The 22,170-nt window shown below is 40.0% G+C and overlaps 1 protein-coding gene across 1 annotated transcript; it reads right to left on the bottom strand.

Annotated features, from left to right (window-relative positions):
* Positions 1-1,288: 1,288 nt before the first annotated feature.
* psmf1 (proteasome inhibitor subunit 1) lies at positions 1,289-13,722 on the bottom strand. The gene is made up of 7 exons (XM_076267782.1): positions 13,506-13,722; positions 9,860-10,012; positions 9,692-9,774; positions 9,379-9,558; positions 3,116-3,169; positions 2,677-2,826; positions 1,289-2,140 (listed from the first exon to the last, which is right to left on the bottom strand). Exons 1-7 carry the CDS (start codon positions 13,632-13,634, stop codon positions 2,089-2,091), a joined length of 801 nt encoding a protein of 266 aa, XP_076123897.1. The 5' UTR covers positions 13,635-13,722; the 3' UTR covers positions 1,289-2,088.
* Between the last annotated feature and the right edge of the window lie 8,448 nt (positions 13,723-22,170).

Raw genomic sequence — 22,170 nt, 5'->3', positions numbered from 1 at the left:
AGATGGAGAAGGGTATTGCAGAAATAGAGGGAGACTGACACTAACACTAACACTGACAACTGGAAATTCACCTACAAATCTATCTTCACACTTCCCAAACAGCGTTATCCATACAGTGCATCATGTTTTTAAACTGATTGATTGGTTATATTTACAGGCACACACACTATAGTGATGGCATTATCTCATTTTTACTCCGAGGCAATTAGCACAGCAGGAAAATATCTACCCTTCAGCATAAAATTTCATGCTTTTGCAAATGTGTCACGGTAATTAAACCTCTTAATTTGATCACTTTGCAGGAGCATAATTGCAACTTTCCAAAGCCAACCACTGAATTAGCTCAAAAAGGCATTTGACTTACTACAAAAATTAGTTTGTCTAGACAACTATGAATTCAATTAAGATACACTGCACATGATCTGGCACCCATGAAAGGGAAGGATATCAAGTAAGCTATAAGTTCACATGCCAGCGTTATCCGAGTTCATTACATGACCATAAATATCTAGCTCTACACATTATATTATAATTATTCCATACTTCACAATAACAAACAGCACTCATAACAAACAGCACTAAAATCTAGATGGACTATGGGCTAGCTGGCATCTAGCTGCATTAATATGAAATGCTCCATTTCTGGGTATAAAAATATATGGGTAAAAAAAATAATCATGTGGTTAGGTCACAGTTAGCCTGTTCAACAGAAAGTCAGGCCACTATTTATGTCTGACTGAGGGAATAAGGGTGATATCTTCATTTCAACACATGGTTTTATCTTTGCACAACATATATTTTTCCTGGAAGCAAGTTAATAGAAATAGATACATCATGCATTTCCTTTTTTATTGGGACTGCAAGCAGTTTCATGACGCCTCTCAAATATCTAAATACCATTGGGCTTTATTATTGCTCCTTTCTCGTGGTGGAGATTGCATGATCCTGAAAACCATTATTTATGCTGGGAACCATTTAATACCCTAATATACTTCCACCCAATAGATAGATGCTAACATCTACCCGTTAATAAATCTCTCTCAAACTAAATGAAGCCCTGTCCTGTGAATTGCTGGTCTCCTTCACCCAGTGTAATATTTCCTTTATAATTTGTGACAGAAAATAATGAACTCTGGCATTTAATGGTTATTTGATTTTTTTATCTGGTGGTATATTAGACATGTGGTTAAAATATATTGTTACAAGATGTGAGACTTGAGGATTTTTTTTCACCATCAAGAGACTATCTCCAAAGTCTTCAAACAGAACACACAATTGACATAAGGTGTGAAATGAATTAGTCCTTTACTTGCAAACAAAGACAGAATGTAGAGTTGTTACCAGTTTTTACATATGAAATTAAAGTGTAGAAGTTAAAGTCTTAAAGTTTGGGCTAGGCATAAACAACTAAATTAAGAATTTTGGTCAGTTCCTCAACTTCAATGAGAAGTTTTAAGTGAATGGAAAGCATTTAAATAGATGCAGCCCAACAGTAAATTGCTAACAAGAAACCACACAAAAATGGCAATTACTCGATCACAGCAAGGCAATCAGAGGAGGATAATAACCAGGATCTGAGTAGCAAAGGCAGGAGGAGACATTACACCAAATATATGGTTTGCGTAATGTTTGACAACAACCAGCAAAGTCTGTGAGAAGAAACTAAGAGTTTGATAAGATAGGTTTGTTTCATTATCCTAATGGACCTAGAAAAGAGTCCACCACACTATAAGACCCACAGAATCTTGGTCTAGAAGTAAAACATGTTATGTGATTTGAAAGCATTTCCAAATTATTCTTTGTTATGGAATAGAATAATCAATATCTTACTTCCAACGTTCCCCAACTCTCCTCCTACACTGGTTTCAGCATATGCGCCACACAGGTAAGCACACAGGATGCGCTAAGTATTACGTTTGCATCGGTGTACTGCATGTGCAAACCCGGTGTCAGGAAAGCACTGTGGCTGGTTTTTGTTAGATAGCGTTTATTCTACACACCACACATAACAGGACTGCTCTCAGTGTGCCACCTTCAGGGTGCACAGTCCCAGGAAGGCTGTGGAGAGGAGGAAGTGTTTCTTTCCCTTTACATGAACATGTCATCGTATCCTGGGGGAGGCATGTGATCTGGGTCTGGGCTGTAAAGGAAGAAATTAACACATATTTAAACATATTAAGCTTGACATCAGGAGATTTTTAATATTACGATATTCTTATTTTAAGTGTTTTAATATTTAACTGCAAAACTAGCTGTGCAATATCTGTAATGCAGGGATTCCCAAACTGTGGTACGTGTACCACCGGTGGTACACGAGCATCCACTAGGAGGTACGCAAGTTGAAAAGGGCAAATGTTTTTTTTTCTTAAGCCTATGTTCTCGTTATTCTTTGTGCTTCATAATGTTGTTCTCCACACTGTTTTTTAGTGTGAGAGCTCATAGACCAGTTGCACATTTTGATTTTGTTATTTGTTATCATGTAGGGCAGCTAATTAGCCTAAGCAAGTGCGTCAATAGAATGTGTTACGTTGATGGTGGGGGTATGCGAGCCGAGTCAGGATGAAGTGGTGGTACGTGGGGGGGGAAAAGTTTGGGAACCACTGCTGTAATGTAATGATGATGATGATGATGATGATGATGAGCGTGAGGCATGAGGCGGTGTGGAGCTATTCTCACCCAGGTCTGCGTCTCCCGACGGGGCCGAACGGGTCGAAGCGTGCTCCAGGGGGCACCGCACCAGGGGGCAACACGCCACCGGAGGGGTCGAACCCTGAGCGGGGAAACCCCTGCCGCAGTGGGTCGACAATCATCCCTCCAGCTCGCCCTCTACAGCACAAATAACCCACATCGTCAATTCAAAATCAAATCAACACATAAAATGTTCAGTTTTCCATTACAGTAAAGTCTTGGGAATACAAGAATATGGTATATATTGTACCTACATAGTACAGGTCCAAATTACATAACTGACAGGACACCTAAACCAATCAATGCCAGTTATGCTGGTTGAAATATGTATAACACAAATGTACAGGGACCTGCTAAATTCTTTGAAAAGACAGCATTTTAAGCAGCATTAACTAGATCTTTTTCAACCAGAATGAAAGAAAATTACCCAAATGGGTCAAGATCTGATCCTCCTGCAGCAAATGGAGCCAATGGATCTGACCTAAGAGATGACACACATTACCACATTACATAACAGCATAACACATTTAATGTCCTTAACCCACTTACACGACTAAGTGCAACAACTACTGTGGGGTTGAGGCAAAGGTACTGACATTGATCAATAGAGAAAAAAATAGAGAAAAAAAATTACGTCAAAAAGAAACAGATAGACGTCAAGACAAACATGAAGTGGTGAGAAACGGGTACACTAGTATCATCCCATGTAGTTTGTAGATGTAGTGAGAGAAAAGTAGCAAAGTAGCTCACAAGTTGCCATCTGTAAGCCTGTTTCTAGTTTAAGATTATTCTTCTCAGACATGTTTTCTTTAAATAAATAAAAAAAAAAAAAATGTCAATTAATCTTTAGCCTGGTGCTGCCAGCCTAAATCTGCAAGCTCAGTCTTTGCTCTGACATTTTTGTCTGGAGCACCTCCATTGAACATGGCAGTTTTTCCACCGGATCAGCAAAGATATGTGGACTGGCTCAGGTGATGACAAAGAGGAAATGCTGCGATTTGACAAACAGGTGCGAGAGCTGAGCTGAGCCGAGCCGAGCGGCAGCCATTGGAGGCGTTTTGTCTGAAGTTTGGATGGAAGAATTCAGCGAGAGAAGCATGAAGTCACACCAGACGCCTTTCCCTAGGAAAAAAAAAAGATGGCGTAGCTCTTCTCCTCACTGGGCTCAGCAAGCTTGATAAACCAGCTGGCGCGCCTCCGTCTGGGCCTTGCCAGCTGAAATCTCACAAGCTCAGTGTTTGCTACAAGATATTACGCTACAGCCAGCAGCTGATCCAAACGCTTCCACTGCAATTCTGTTCGACAGCCCTAAACACAGCCACTCAACAAGCAAATCCATGTTGATGGGATTCTAGGGCATATTGAACACAAGGAAATGTGTGGGTAAACTCTGACTGACAAACTCAGATTGATCCATCTGCCCCATAGGCAAACAATGATCAATCTTCAGTAATTGGGAAACACATTTTAACCTCTTTGTGCATATCCAACAATAGGAAAACATGTACCGTCCAGTAAGTCTACGACATGTCTACAGGTCACCCCTCTGTTTGTATAAAACAACTCTTTTCTTTATCTGAATGATTTAGCAGTGGCCTACTGAAGATGACAAACAGCATCACATTTTACATCCTGCATGCAAGGGACCTCAGCATGCTTACCATGGACAGGATCCAGCAGGCCAAAAATCTTACAATTCATTGATGATAATCACACAGCACCCATAGCACCTTCACATAAGGACTGTTCATATGTATCTCCTCACTGTACAGACTGATAATGACTGCTTCAAGAAGTAGAAGCAATTTATGGATTTTTCCTCACACTCATACAGCCCACTTTTTTTGTAATTCCCAGTGTAGGTGGTTTGTGAATCCTTCAATATGGCCCAACAATGAAATTAAAAAAACTCGCTTCAGGCGAGCCACTTCTCGTCTTTGATATCTTTCTCTAGTGGCTTAATGAAACACTTGGTGAGAGAGAGAGAGAGAGAGAGAGAGAGAGAGAGAGAGAGAGACACACACACACACACACACACACACACACACGATGACAGCAAGAGAAGCAATAAAAAGCTGACATAATGAAAAATATGATAGGGTCACCGTGAATGGGGGAGGCATCAGGACGGCCGGCAAGAGACAGTATCAAGAGCCTGGCCCAGAGCCATATCCTCAAGAGGGCCCAGCCCCAGCCTTCTCCCCAGTCTCCTACCCAGTCTCCTCCCCATCACCTGCCTCCTCCCCAGACTCCTGCCCATCACTAGTCCCAGACCAGACGCACAAGATAGCTCATCTCTTAAAAATAGACACAGACGGCGCTCGGCTGCTACACCAGCAACGCCGGCGCTGTAAAATATTGAATATGACGGAGGAACCGCAGCCAAACTGATTCCAGACAGTGATGTCCTCACACGCTCCGAGCAACCATAAGTCATCAGGCTGGGGGAGCTCCTCAAGGCTTCTCCTTACATGGACAATAAGAGAGGGGGGAATCATGATGCCCTTTCTAATGGGAGCAAGATTATTATCTTACCCTTGACATCGCTGTGATACTGATTCTGTGATACTTGGCACTTCATCATCTTTCATTTCACCAAGCTTTGATATACAGTACAGATACAGATGTACTTTATAGCCACACAGAGGTAGCTCAATCCAGTTAAGGACAAAAGAAAGAAAAACAAACAAAACAACCACAAAAATAAACAAATAGTTCTAATCAGTGTTGTAGTGTTCAAGAGTGTGATTACTGAAGGGAAGAAGCTATTTTTGAAATGTATTGATATTATTGATATATGATATTGATTGAGGCATCAAAGGAGAAAGAGGCAGCAAATATGAAGTCAAAACAACTGAATAAGGGGAGGCTATTCATATAGGGATCAGAGATAGACTAGTTCTTCTTTAAAAAATGATCTCTTAATCTAAAACGAGGCGAGTACTGCTGCACACTCTTTTCCACCTCCACAGTGTGAAACAGCAAACAGAAATATTCTCAGCTCTCGAGTGTGACACAGGGAATGAGATATGTTACACATCTTAAATTAGAAGCCCGGTGAGTCACAATGCAAGAGAACAGACTAACCTCATGTTACAGTAACGTGAGAAAGGCGGAGGCTGAAATCTTTCAATTTCATCTACAGGCTTGCCATCTCACACTATGTTAGTTTTAACAGATACTTCCATTAAACAAATACCCCCTCAACCCAGTCTAGGCACATTATGTCCTATCGGGACAGAAATCTGTAGACGGAATGTTTATTAAATGTTTGTGTTAAATTACTTTTTTTTTTTTTTTTAGCTGAGAATGGTAGAGAGCAACCTTCCTCTGCCTATTTTAACCACAACAGCATGCTTCACTCACAGTAGTTTTTTCTCCTTTCTAGCCATATCTCATGATAATTCATTCCTCAATTGAAAACTTAAGTACTCTGTTACAGTCTTTTTGACCTATCACTAGGCTTTTCTCCAGCTGCATTGTTTCAAACATCACATTTCCCTTTTTGGATTCAGAAGAATCCAATTTCACCATGGTTACAGAACTGCAACATACTGAATGACTAAATGACTGGAAGACAGCAGACAGAGGATGGCAGGTAAGAGAAATCTTCAAGCATGGCTTGCACTGTTTGATCTGGTCAGTGGTCATGGTCACTAACCATATGAAATAATCAGCCTTAATGAACATGTATACAAGCTGACATTATCTTCAATTTCACGCTTAAGCCACTTTAAGTGAGACAAATAGGATCTCACAAATGCAGCAATGCAACAAACTAGGCTAACAAACAACCATGCACTCACTCATTATGCTTCTTGGAAAGATTGGAAAGATCTTCCTCAGGAGAACACATAGTGATGATTTTTACTAAGGAATATTTTTTGTGGACCAGCACAAAGGCCTTAGACCCGCCTCCACTCCCTCCCTCCTCTTATTGCAGTACAGTGCCCTCCATTTCAGTCCTCAATCAGTTCTGACCAGTCTCCATTTGATGGTATCCTGGACTTTAAATAACAATTTTCAGCCTGACACTGAAGCATGATCTGCCTGTTTTTCCGTGTGGTGCTTTTGAGGCAGTTTTTTTGTCTTTAACATAAAGTAGTTTCTTCTGCCGTAAAAAGAAGAAAAGCTGTGACAGTGCTGTTTAATCTTCGAGACATCATAGGGCTCTGTAACACCTACTCCTGACTAAAGTGCATCCACTTGCTAGGTGATGAGAGGAAAGTGAATGGGAGCATCTTTTAAAAAATGTCCACGGAGGAAAAATACAGCATTAAAAAAAAACAACAACACATTTCACCCAGCCCCATCTCCTCCAGCAGAGGTATTGCCACCAAATATCTTGCTCAGTATTGAGTTCAGTGCCAGTTCAGTTTCAGGGTTCAGTGCTTTGGACAAGGACTCTGAAACCAGGTCAGCGAAAACAACTTTCGTGCTGCCACACTATCACTGTGTATCCTGAACTGCAACTGCCCATATTCACACTTTCTCCCAGGATAGGGGGTAGACCTGTGCAGTGTTCGTCACGTATAGAAACATTGGTCAGACATGAGCAAAGTCCCAATGTCCTAGATCCAACAGATAGTTTATGCAGAGATACTAGAAAGTATCCAGAAAGTGTGAAAAACAGTACCACCCAAAAGGGCCACCTTGCACAAAACTGATCAGGAATCAATGTACATAAATAATAATGAAGTCACTCTTCATCCAACACAGTGTGAGAGTATTATTCACTGTACTGTAGGTGGCGAGAGTACCACTTTGAGAATAAAATGTCTTTCCAGTTCTCCCAAGATATACAGTACCCTCCAGAATTGAATAATGTATCATAAATACATAAATGTTCTTCCTTAAAATACAGGGGTCATAAGTATTGGCACCCCTACTGTATGTTAAATTCCCATAGAGGCAGGCAGATTTTTATTTTTAAAGGCCAGTTATTTCATGGATCCAGGATACTATGCAGTTGGCCTATTAGCTGGTTTGATTTGGACTCAATGAGCATAACAATAAAACCATATGCCTGCCTCTATGGGAATTTAACATAGGGGTTATTTATTTATGATACATTATTTATTCACAAAGAAAATTGGTGTCCTTAAAGGTTGGATATTTCCCTAATTTTTTTACTTAAGGCATTAAGATCAATTTCCAAAAGATGCTTTTATATTCCTCTTTTTAGTCAACTTTAGCAGAGGTGCCAATAATTCTGGAGGGTACTGTACACCTTCACATATGGCTATACGGGGAATAGGTTATACCCCCCAGGGCTCTACACTAACATTTTTTTTCAGGAGCACTTGTGAGCCCAAGTTAAAAAATTTAGGAGCACAGACAAAAATTTGGGAGCACAGTCAGTTCTGTACTTAACTTACACATAATCTAATATTATACTGCAGCTAACAGTTAAACAGGCCAGTGCACCAATTGCGAATATTAAGAATGACTGACAACATTTAGGCTACAGGAAACAGGATTTTAAAGATCAGTGCCTACTTTATTTTCAGTCTGTTCTATTTTCCTACATTTTGTTAATGTAAAATAATATAATACATTGCCATATTTGCATTTAGCCTGTATATCAAGTATCCTGCCAAATGTAGGCTAATTTATTTATTTGTGAATCCATCTAGCTAATTCAAATATGCCCATGGTGACCTATCTGACTGCATACTGCCTAATAAGACTACTACTACTAAAACAGTCCATTTTCTCTTCCACAAAACCCAAAATAGGCTAATCAAGGATATATGTTTTATACTTTTAGTTTTTATTTGAAATATCTGCATTGATGGGGGCAGTAGGCAAACGTTAGGCCTACTTTCGTTTTTTGCACTTCAGCTTGTATTCGGTGTAAACAAACATACATTCGTGGAAGCCTGGAGTTGTCAGTAGCGTTCTACCTTTGAATAAAATGGGAGTATTACGGGAGGGTACTTTTGTGCCGGTTCGTTCGCTACAGCTATATTTTGCATATTGCAGCCAATACGTCGACTGGGCTAAAAGGCATGTTAGGTTACCTTTCCTTCTCTCACTGCATTCTCAGAATCTCATCCTGTTCCTCTTATATCCAATGAATTTGTTGGATAGAAGAACTAATTTCTTCAATCTTTGCATCTTGGCTGGCTAGTCTAACTTTCCCCTTTTTCTGCGTGCTCTTGGATTTGATAGAAGCGACTACTAGCGAGTCACAACGCGAAACTGCTAACGTTGATGGGAGGTGTAGTTTTTATGCTGCATTCGCGACGTGATTCTATGGTTTGCACCAGTAATGTTTCTCGATGTTGCTGTGTATTTTGTAGACAAACATTGACATGGTTAGAAGTCATTCGCACCAGTGCGCCTACATATTTTTTTGCACTCGCACGGCATCATTTTTACTCGCATGTGCGAGTGAAATGGGCGCACTGTAGAGCCCTGCCCCCCTCCCCCCAATCATCAAGGCCATGACAGATAGTGGTAGAAACCATAACAAAGGGTAAACACTTCGCAATGGAGTGTTCTACAATCTGTATTGCATAAATTGGGCCTCTACTTTGTTTAATCAAATCAAGTTAGCTTTAAAATAAAGTATAACCTAATGAAAATATAATGTATTGATGAGTGCATGCTTCTAATAAAAAAAAAAAATACCATGACATACAGAATTAGAAGAGGTATACTGTGTATAATGAATTAATTACTTACCAGTTGGGCTGTCTTGAAGAGGAGGGCGCCCTGGTGGGGATCCTTAACGGATCATCTGTCTTTGAGTATGCTGGGGGGTCATCCCGCTTCTTCTCTGCCTTCTTACTGCTCTCCCCCTTGACTGAAGGAAGAAGTTTGATCTTCACATTTTTAGCCAAATCCTCTGTGTTCTTGAACACACTGATGAAAGGAAAGAAAGGAAAGAATGTTTTCACAGCACATAATATAACAATGAACTGTAACTAAAGAATAGGCCTATAAAAGGCAAACATGGTAAGTTGTAAAACAATCCCACTTTATGAATTATACAAACCTTTCAAACTCGTGCAGATGCTCTGCATCAATGTAATCACTGACATTGACGGTCAAGTCTGATACTTGCTCTGTGGCCGAATCCTGATCAAAGAACAGATAAAGAAACTGTTAACTTGGTTTGCCTCTAAGTAGCAGCCATACCTAGGCCTATCTGAACAAGACTTACCATCACGTTGAAGATTAAGGTTGAGTCCACAGTTATAGCTTTGAACAACAAGTTTGATTTGTCATCATTTGAACGATATCTCAGTGTGTACAATTCCCCACTTGTATTCCAGCCTGCAGGGAGCAACTCCGATTTCCTGTCACCATCGCGGGGCTGAAATGTCACGTTAAACATGAGAAATACAAGATCATAGCTGGCGCAAATATGTTTCATTTCATGCAGTGTTAACCACAGAATTGAATTCTATTTGTGGTGGCAGGTTTGCAGAATTAAATTGAATACAACAGTTTTTAACAAATTAGCGCAGCATGGTTATGATGCTAACTAGATTTAAGCACAATTTTTAGTACAACCTAGAAAATCATTGTGTGGTGGTCAATGTTGATATTGTGGTGGGCCGCCACAAATAAGTCAATGTATGTATGGGTGGGAAAAACACACTGTCTCATGTTTTGTTTCAATTACATACAACTAAAGCCACCCTTGGTTAAAAAAGACTGACTTACTGATACATTTTTCAATACAACGCTAGCTGACATGTCATTATGACCGCCGCTAGCGAAGCTAGCGAAGCGGTCATATAGGGATTGTCAAAGTTTTTTTTTTTTTTTTTTTTTTTTTTTCCCGTCATCTACTTCCTGAAATTTTGGTCAACGATACCCGGGGCACCGAAACACCGGGGCACATGAAATTTGGTGGGTATGTAGCCCCACTAGACTTTTACGGAAAAATTTCGTTTGGTCCCCGGGGGCCACTCCCCCTCCGCGCTGGGCCCCCCGAAACCCAAAAAATGCAGTTTTTCCTAAATAACTACCTGAACCGTGGCACCGAGGATGAAGACATTTTTATGGTATGTTGGTCTCAAGGGCCCACATCAACTTAGCCCATAATCACTCATTTGTGATTTGCACCCCCCCGGTAAAAAATGAAAATGCAATATCATTCTGCTTTAATCGCCCCTCTCTTCAGTAAAGACGTTCAGAACTGCACCAAATTTTATGTGCATGATTAACCTGACATTCTCTGGGGGTATGCCAAGTTTCGTAGAATTTCATCCATGGGGGGGTCTAAAAAATTAAGTTATGTGTACATTTAGTGACTCTACACTCATTGGCCTGTAGATGGTGGTGCACACATATACACATGCACACACACACACAGGCACCCACATACTATCGGTATTAGAACGGCTGATACATAATTACAAATTCAGTAGGATTAAAAGAAAGCCAAAATAAATATTCATCATCATCATCATGGCTGCATTTCCAGTATTGGCGATAAGTAGTCGTTTGTCCACTAGATGGCGCATCGTTGCAGTGAGACGTAATTTTGTTGGAAGTTAATCTAAAGTGGGTTAGAAAGACACTATGCTTCCTACAAGGACAAGACTGTAGGCTACAGTAGTTTACCGCAGAGAACGTCTAAGGGTAGGATGATTTCTGCATGAAATGTAATTCCCATTTCCTCTTGAAGCCGAAATAAATCTGAGAATGTTTATCGGACATGCTTGTTTTTTACTGCAGGTAGGCTACGTTAATCCTATCAATAGCAGAACGTAGGTAAAATAATGTTACCGTTAGCATGGTTGAGTGATGGAGGCCAATTTGATTATTGATGTATTTGTAGAAAACTATAAATGCGTTTATAGGCTACCAAGCAAATCGATAACAGCACTAATTGTATCTTTCGACTGTCATCTCATTTGCTTATGACCATAACCTAGGCTACTAACAGGAGCTAAGTGAGTTAGCCACAACACGTTCGCTACGTGATGGTTTTTTAATGGAAAATATATAGGCCTAGGCTACCTGAAAGATAACCTGTCTATGATCCCGTGATGATCTACATCTCCATTTAAACCAGATGTTTTAGAGCGCACGTTGAGATGTATTCAGGGCAGGGCTGTACCTACACATATTTGTTGCACGTGCTACAAAAATCATTCTTTGCGATGGATGATTTAGTACCAACGTTACACCGGTCAGATACAGTTTTGCCTATGGCTATTCCGTGAGACTGAGGCGCTTTTTGTTTGTTCGAAGTGCGTGTTTAGGGTGTGAGAGGGGAGTCGATGTGCTTTGATTCCAGCTTGGTAGTTGTAGTCTATGCGATTAAAAAACACGTGTGTGTGAAGTATCCAAACAATGATAACGCTTTCATTATGGCTGCTTTAGCCACAGACCTTGAGTTACTGTACAGTGGGTTGGGTTCCATTTAGAAGTGTCCACTTCATTCGCCCTTTCCGTGATTCACAGCTACGTGAAATGTATTACTACTGATATGCAAAACTATTAACTTTTCGCCAAGAGGTGGCAGCTTGATACTGTAAGGTGTAAGCCATTGGTTCCAACGGAGATTTTATTTGGGTCGCCAGCATAGCCTGGTGACAATTTGTGTTGTGTAATAGGCCTAGCATAGGGCCTACCTTATATAGCTTATAGTTTGTTAACAGTCACGGTTTTGTCATGCAATGTCTATGCATTTTTGCATTTAGAATAGCTCTAAAACCGGGGGGCGAACACGTCGCAGGGGGGGCGCCAGTGCGTGGATATCTCAATCGCAAAATTAAACAATATTTCTATCGGGCGCCTACCATGGACTAGGCTGGGTGAAAATCAAAAGATTGCGTCAAAAGATTGAGCTTAACCATGGACCTCATGGTTGCAAAATGCAAGGGAACATGATTCAGCATATTATTTGCACAAACAATAACGGAGAGTAGCTCTTCAACTTTGCCCGTTAAAATGTGTATGAACAGTCTCGCAACGCATTTCATGAAGGCCCTTTTGGACATGTCAGTTATTTTGCACCACTGGGTAAAACGGCATTTTGTTTTAGACTACTGGTATTTAATTTGTGCATTGACAATAAAGCTGAATATAATTTGAACTAGATGACTAAACCTATGCATATGTAGAAGAAGAAACATTCACAAAAATCCATGACATGACCTCTCTTCTTGATAGCTGTTGAAAACTGCATGGAACTGACAGGGATTGTTTTAGTTTAATAATAAATAAATAAATACATTATGCTGCTACCTTCTGCTTTTCCCAAATACAATGTAGCCTACAGGTGTACCTTTCATCAGTCCAGTTGCAATGGATGGACTATGATGAACTGCCCTACTTGTGATTGTTTAGAGATTTTAAAGGTTTTATAACAATGTTGCAGATTTTTTGGCCCAGAAACAAATCTATTCACCTTTGCAGCGCCAGTAGGCTACTTTGTGTGCAAACACACATTCCAAACAAGCATACACAAAAGTTTCAAGAGTGGGGGATGGAGTAGAAGATGGAGACAAATTCATTAATATGATTTATTTTCGCGGAATGGATGTGCAGGACTGAGCGGCGGTCATATTTTGTACCGCTACGCGGTACATCTAGTTGTTAAAACGACCCGACTAACTAACTTAATGGTGCATTAATGTAGCAAAACAGACCGAAGCAGGTAACGTTACCCAACTAATTAATTGGATGTGAATACAATATGAGTATCTGGCCTATCAAGTGACATTCAAATGCATTTTTACAGCAATAATAATTACTGTATTGTTGATTGTAACTACGCGATTGTATTGTATTGTCTATCTAACTCCCACTGTTGTTCATGAAGCTAACGCAGTTTATGGAATTCTTACCTCATCTCCAGTACCAAGACATTTGTACCCACTTTGCACAAATTCCCAGTGTACGAAACACACAACCACATCTTGAGGACGTGTTATTGCGCCAGACACGCAACTGAACAACACTTCTAAACCAGCCATATTTTCGTACGTTGCTGTCAGTTTCAAGAAAACGAAACAGTTCAGGTGTTGTTTTCAATCGTCGTCATGATTTTGATAGTACGCTGCAAAATAATTCCGTATGGACAAACTGGCTACGGTAATAAACGTTCCGACCTAACATCTCGCATTCCCCTTCGTCCACATTTTCTGTACAGTTACAGTTACACAGTCAAGCATTTAACATTCACAAGAACGCTGCCATTCAAATCATAATTTTATCGTTATAGTAAATCAGTTAAGCATCAAAATCTAGACAGGAAAAAACTGTGTCAAAGAAAATGAGGGTGAAATGCAAGTCATCTGAGGTTAAGCCATTGATATACTGCAGATGGCAGTGTTGAATAACTTCATTATGAACTATGTCTTGGAATAGCCCATGTCAGCCAAGGACTACTGAAGTCTGCTGAAAATATATTTATTCAAGCAAGGAAACTGTGATATTGTGAAATACCATGGGCAACACCCCCAACATGACCCCCCCCCCCCCACACACACACACACACACACACACACACTCTCTCTCTCTCTCTCTCTCTCTCTCTCTCTCACACACACACACACACACACACACACACACACACACACACACACACACACACACACACATAGGACTGAAAGAATGCAGGCAGCAGAAAATCAAATTCTGCAGAACTAGGGACGAGGGAAGCGGAAGAAGGGGATATTGTCCTTACTATCGCCAATCACCATTACACACCAAGGTCTGCCCCTGGCCTGGCTAATGCCAAATGTGAAAAAAAAAACAAAAAAACAAAAAACACTTGAGATCTCATACTAGAGGTTCGACCCCATCTCAACTCTGATACGGGATGGGTCTGCTTTTCATTACTGAAGTTCACACATCTGTAGCAGCACAGAAGTGGTTTTGGCTTTCATATTTTTATGGTAGTACTTTTTAACTTTTCATAATGTTAGTTCAAGTTTCTACCACTGCTTGCCGGGTCCATTTTCATTTGGAAGTGTGCCATACTGCAACATCAAGGAGACTGCAACATCAAATGGAATGGGACAACAGATATAAACGACCATATTCATTAAAACAAATAAATATGTTAAACTTTATTACTATTATTATTAGTAGTAGTATGATATAGGCCTAAGAAATGCACACCAGAACACATTAATTAAGGTCATGCACTATGTAGTGTTGCACTGCCACTGCATGGTCAGTAGGAGTATTCATGGGTTTCATCAGGTCCCTTTCCACAGGTATTACAGTAATCAAGCACCATGCAGTCTGCCTTCATAATCTTGGTGCTTGATTTTATACACCTGTGGAAAAGGACCTGATGAACAGGGACTGAAAACAGAATGATTTTCATTTTGGTTCGTTCTGAGCAAAAACATTATTTTTTGGTTTCTGTTTCAGTGTTCCAAGGCCTCTCCTCTAAATAGTAACCAGTTTGTACGTTATAAAAGAACGGTTAATAATGTTCCTTTAAAAATGACATTGCCTTTACAAATTGATTTATGGCCAGTGGCACAATACTAGTTTTTTTTTGCCCAACAGCCTTAAATCTTAAATCAAAGCATATTAGATATCAAGGTTAACTGTTAAACATGTGCCTGAATTCAGTCCTGGGGCGAGATTTGAAGTAGGCAAACTTTAGGCACAGAAAATGTCCTTGCTTTAAGCCATGTAATAGCCTATATGTCCAACTGCATGACACTTGGCCTATATATATTTCATAGTGTCTGGTACTCTATGTTATTTCACACAATGTTTCAGTAATTTAGGCCACATACTTGGAAAAGGCAGTTAGATAGTATTGGATATGAAATTTACTGCAGGCAGAAACTTTTTAAATCACAAATCCCATCTTATCTGTTTGGTATACTGTATGGTAGGCTAAGTTTAGAAAGTCATGAAAAAAACGTGCCCAAAATTCACATTCCTAACTCTATAGAACCAAGACCTGTGTCTGTGGTGAAAGTCTAAGCTATGGCCATAGACTTCAATGGAACAGTCGCTGCCTCTGGACTGCATAAAGGGGGATTTTGGTCCCCCCCCATGCGATCCGGGATCCCGGAAGTGGCTCCTGATGAAATATCTTGCTCCGCCATATCTTTGGCATGTCTTTAGTCAAGGCCATGCAACAAGTAACACCTGAGTATATTGAATTAGGCAGGTATAGGCAGGATCCACAGTAGAGCTGTTAAATATCCTTTCATTCCATTGTTTTAGGCTATTGTCCACAAGGTTAGTCCATAATTGTGTTTTTTTTTGTTTACTAACATAGGACTCAATTTATTTATGAATCAATTTCTGTGTAGCCTATATTTATGTTGTCACACATAACTCATTTGACCAAAGATGGCAAAAAACCTTTCAATAACAACAACTGCTCTTGTGAAAATGAAGACAAACATCAAACCACAACTTGTACCCTGATCTCCATATCATACACCAGTGGAAACAGAGTACATCGGTTAGCAACAGTTCAGTTTTCATCACTGGCATGTAAGTAACCTTTAATAATCAAAAACACCCATTTACTCTGATGCACACTTTATACACAGATAGCCACAAATGAGAAGTTCTGTTGTGGTTTGCCGTGCTGAAATAAATGACTGAAAAATGTGGTCTCCACTTTCATCGTGGGCTTAGCAAAGTTTCGTAAACCTCCAGGAATGATAACACTACCATCTGTTTCCCCTTTACAAATATAGGAAACACATTGCACAGAAGTTAATTTCAGAGATGTGCTCTCTGCCATCAACTTGGTGCCCCTCGTTTTGACAAAATGTATTTACTGACTTCGCAAAGATGTTTTAACCTTGGCCAATCTTTAGCAGCTTCTGGGCACGATCTGACCCCCCTGGACAGCCTGGAAGTGAAAATGTAGATTTGAATGTAAATGTTTTCAAATGATGGCCACAAACATCAGCTCCTCGTTACATAAAGGAACTGACGTGGGTTTGGCCTTTTAAGTTAAGTCCTAGCAAACATTTTAAAGGAGGCCATTCTAAGACACCAATTTTTTTAGTTTTGGATGTAATATTGAATTGTGTGTAGTTGTCATTAGTTATTCAATACACACGCATAGTGTGACAAAAGAGATTGCATTGTCCCAGGAATTGCACCAACTGGTATTTTCATACACATAAGATTTTGGCAAACTGCTCTTGTGCATCCTGTCTTATTGTATGCTTTTTGTGCACATTTGCTACCTGTTATCACAGGGAATTATGAGACATGTGGCAACACTGCTCTGGCCTATGCTGAACGTGAGAACGCACAGGTCATTTTTAACAATAACGATGCGTTAAGTCTGGGGCTCATTAAGGAACAGCACTTTTCCCTTGTGTGCTTCAAAACCCTTCAAACAAAACTTAGCCACTCCTCTGCACCAGTCCTTCATATTGCAACACATTATATCAGTAGGATAGTGGTGTCTGTCTAGCATACTATTTATGTTGTTCATGTGGAGAAAATTCCCTGTGATAAAAAAAAGCCTTGTTCAAGATGTTTAACACCACTGGTGTCCTGAAATAAATAAATTGTCTACAAAGGCAATTCTGGAAGCACATATGATGCAGAATTCTGGGAAATCCTTCTGTTATGATAGAAGAAAAATCTTTACATTTGCTGGCACCATCTCTTCGTGAGACATGGAGTGAACTGTTCATTAAACGACGTGAGAACTTCCAAGTCCCTGGCATGCTTTTGCTTAACCGAGGCAGCAAACATGCAGCATACACCCAGCGTCCAGGTGCAACACATGGTTCTGATTGAGAATGCTGTGCTCCTGTGTAAGTCTTTACTAAACTTTGTCCTAAGCAGTTGAACCCTTCCTGTTGGCACCTCTAAAAGACTCTTACCCTTCCAGAATTAAGATTAATTGAGGGGATTCAGACAAAGCTCATAGTTCGAAAGCAATGGCTAAAACAGACACATAGACATATACTGTACATACAACTGAAAATTAAAATGAATATTCTTTATGCATTTAATAATGCACCCTTTGGAAAATGTGAAAGAAGAATGAATTTAACTGATTTTAAATAGGAAATGTAATGATGAAATACTTTGTGGCGTGGAGTTTTTTGCTGATTCATGGCATGGACAAAAGATGCCTGTATTTATCGGCTAAGATTGTTTCAACACATTTAAACAAAACAGTGTGTGTTATGATATTCTTGATAGGTGTGTGACCACAGTCTATCAGATGCACACAGCTGTGAGCTCCGCAGGAGGCTCTGTAAGAAAGATGATCTTTTCATGCTGTGTTATGGGGCCAGGCCCTTAAACACGTTTATCTCCCATGTCTGACGGGGATAGTTTTTTTTTTTCAATCTTTCCTTCCCTGAAACAAGGTATCTTTATTATAGGCCTACACGTGATTTGGTCATCAGCCCTTTTAGGTTGGTATACAGTGTGATGGGAAAGGGCAAAAAACATAACAAATTAGGCTCTTCTCCTTTGTCAAATAATACATGCTCATTTTGACCGTTGGGTATACAGTAGATTCACATTACCACTATGCTGTTTTCCTTTTTGGGGATCTCAAACTTATCCATACATCAAGCCTTGATCCATACTCGACATCTCAAACTTATCCATACATCAAGCCTTGATCCATACTCAGACATCTCCTCCAGACCAGCACATCTGCCTCCCACCTGAGGCGCTGATATACTATATAGAAGACCCAGACGACAAGCTTGAACAGTTTGCATGTAGTCTGTGAACACAATAGGAAACAAATGTAGTTGCTGCATGAAAATCACAGAACTTCTGGACATCAGAAGTTCAGGCAAACATTAAATTCAAGTTTATAGTGACGGTGGAAATAGACAACAGAGAAATTCAGAATCATTAAGAAGTTCTTTCTTCGTGAAATCGCCATGATCACGCTGAATAAGGGCATCTTGCCCGCAACATCTGTGGGGTGATTAAAACATTTCAAAGAGCTCAAAAGAACTAGGTGCTATCCCTTATTCATAAAGTTTATATTGACACTCAGGAGGATTTAGCGCCCATCTGAACCTACACTAAGCTGTCTAAGTTCTTTATTTTCTCTTTTATGAAGTTTCATGAAAATCAGGCTAAATAAACCTTGGCACGAGTAAGAAGAGGCAAGCCTTGGCACAGCTGACATGTGTGGATTTTTAAAATCTAAAGTACTGTAGAGCAGCCTAACTGATAAATTATATGGGGTTCATTTAGTCCATTAGGATACAGACTCTTTACATGACAGAGTCATTATAGGGTTAAGAATAATAACACCGATATAGGCTGAAAGCGAATCGTTTAATTGCAGTTCTGGAGTGACTGTTAAAACACTGATTCACCCCCACTTTAGTGCAGGAATGAGACACATACTGTTCAAGTAGGTTAACTTTGGATTTGATGTAGATCTTCCTTAAAAGAGTTCTTCCTTTGACACAGAAACATGTCTGAGGCGTTATTCTGAGAGATGAAAATGGTCATATTTGCTCTGATTAATGTCCTCTAGTTTAATCCCTATTTAGTTGTAGTCTGTGAAGGTAGCACCGAAATGGTTGATAGAATGACTGTCCGGATGTCTGTCAGGACAGATGAAGACCTCCAGTTGTCTTCTCTGTTGTTGATGTGCAGAAGATAATTCTAGAAATATGTGAACACCTGGGAGTTGTTTTGCAAAAGCTAACAGTCCGTAAAACAGATGAATTCAGATATGAGTGAATGGGTGTGATCTCGTAGAAAAAGGTGTTTTGGCAGCGATTTGGCAGAGACACAAACTCCCGGAGATAACATAGCAGTTGAAGATTATGGTGAGTCATCCATTCCTTTCTTTCAGGCAGAATTTCACCTCGTACCCAGGGTGTGGTCAAAACACGATGCATCCACAGGGAAGGTTCAGCATGGCACTGCTGACTGCACTGTTCCACAGAGTCAACCATGGCTGAACTGCTTAACTGATTGTTTTTTGAACTGATATTTCATGCTTGTATATGATATTCTGATAAACTATTTACAGTGAACAATTCAAACAAGTTATAGTGATGATGATGTGTCATTAATCTATGTAATTGTAGACAGCTTATGACTTGCATATTCATTTCCAATGGCCTTTGCTGTGTTCTAATTTTCCATTTTGTCATAGGATATTCTATTTCATCCAGGAACATGCATGCTTGTCAGCAGTCTGTTTTTAAACATGGCCATCAGTTACTCATGTATTTGTTTGGCATATCGGTAACATTTACAGCAACAACTCCACTCTGTTTGGTGAGAATAGGTACCACAAATGTTATGGGAACTCACTGCCTTGAACTTTGATTCGCCCTGGTTTCTATGATGGAAACACACAAATAATGTTACTGGAAGAGTCTCAACCACTAGGACATGACTCATTGTACCATTCAGCCAGTAGCTGAGGACCAGAATGGAACTGATTTTATGACAAAGAATGGTCATGTGAGATTGACACAAAATCTGTACCCTGCGCCCAACTCAATGCTGAATATCTGGACGAGTATGTATACAGGACATTTTTGCAACATGATGGTGCCTACTGTCTATGTAAAATCTCTTTGTTTGATCTGAAATCCTGTTGAAAAGCCCATACAACCAAATGAAACAGGTGCTGAATATTTTATCACAGGGACCAGGATATATTTCATTGCCATATATGTGATAACTTGGGGACAAACACAGGAGAAATAGTTCTAAATGTGTTCAGGAATGGTTCATATGTACTGTACATTTGAAACCAATTCAGTCCTGCCTTTTGTGGGTAGATTTCAAAATAGCAGTTCAGATCAAGTTCAAGTTCAAGAGTTGTGCTCTTGTTGAGTTAGGGGGCGATCAGACAAGACGCGGTTTTGCAGTGAGGTGCGCCTTTTTTATGTTGTTTCTCATTGGTCGTAAGCGTTTTGCATGCTGCTTATGCGCCCAGAGCACCTCACGTTTTGTGCGCCTGCTGCGCTTTCCGTTTTACAAGCGTCAAAGCGTGTTCTGTCTGATCACCCCCTTATAGATTTTAGCTGGACAGCCAGTCTGGTTTCTACTGGCTCTTGAAACACTCAATCCCATATTTTAGTGACATATTCTCCAGACGAGTAGTCATCTCACAATCAAACAAAATACTGTACAACAAAGTAAAATGTAGGGATGGTGTGATCAAGATGATAGGAATGTTTAATTCAAAGTTGCATTTCAGTTAAGATGTGCAATATACATGGTGAGTAAATGTAGGAAACTTGATGTCAAAACCATATGTCCTGCTCATATGTCCACATAGTCATCAGTTTATAGTTTTATTTTAGTTTCTCACAATTCCATGCCTTTTTCAGGTCTATTATCACCTGTCACCTATTTGTGATTTTGAAATTCAATCACATGATTGTGCAACAAAGGTCAAGTTGACCATTCACATACGAAACAATTAAAATGACAAAACTATTAGGTCCAAACATGCACTGAGGGAAATACAACAATCCAAATGTCTCTGACACAAGGGGGAAGTTTATGTTGAAACCACTTTCCCCTGAACAAAACAAAATCCAGATAAAGCAAAACTCGCAAACATAAAACAGCAGAACCACCACCCCCACTCATCCACACACACACACACACAAACACACACATGCACATGCACACACACACGCACACATGCACGCACGCACACACGCACGCACGCACGCACACACACACACACACACACACACACATACACACACACACACACACACACACACACACTTATGGCAGTCTGTATGGCAGTCACCATGTGGTAAGAGTGCAGCTGAGATGAGACATGAAGTGTCCACAATACACTGAGCAGATACAAGCTCCATGGCGTGCCACTAACCAGCCAGTAACTCACACGGCTAAAGGCAGCATCTGTTGTACATTTAACATGTTGTCATGCGCACATAAGCCCCTTCCTCTCTTCGCCATTATCAAAGGCAGACCTATCACTTGCATCAGGAGTTCATGTAGCCTAAGGAGGTGTATTTTACCAAATGATCAATTACTTAAATGAAGTACAAATGATGATTTTGTTCATAAATGGTTAGATTAATGACAAATCATGTTATTTCAGGGCTGGGAGTTCAATGCTAAACAATTCAAAGGTGGTTAGATTATGGAATCATCCAAAGGGACTCACTGTGTGTGAGCCATTCTGAATTCTATTATATCTGGCAGAAAACTGACTCTAAGCTCAATGACTCAGTGACCTTGATTGACATTATTAGTTAACAAAACATGAAACCTCCAGTGGCTAGAGTGCAAGGATGCTACTAATGTGTGAGAGCTTGCATGGTCCACTATCATCAAGGTCACAGTAAGATGGCTTTGTGGAAAAACAGCACCTAAAATAAAAATGTGACAATTGCATCACAAGTTCAGTGGAGGACGTTGTCTTCACTGCTGTCAAATCCAATGTGGCAGTTTAATCATGTCAACGCTCTGATGGCATATTGGCATATTCAATAGTCTCACTATCAATAACATTTCAGTCAAATCAAGACCAAAAGCATATCAAATCTCCAGGGTCTTTCAAAA

Source organism: Alosa pseudoharengus, unplaced genomic scaffold, assembly GCF_046254945.1.
Source record: "Alosa pseudoharengus isolate Yale_2024_CS ecotype anadromous, Long Island Sound unplaced genomic scaffold, YU_APseudo_1.1 YU_APseudo_1.1_scf_5, whole genome shotgun sequence".
NCBI classification, from domain to species: Eukaryota; Metazoa; Chordata; class Actinopteri; order Clupeiformes; family Clupeidae; genus Alosa; species Alosa pseudoharengus.
The sequence above is the reverse complement of the archived record's forward strand: the minus strand, read 5'-3'. Positions and strand labels throughout refer to the sequence as shown.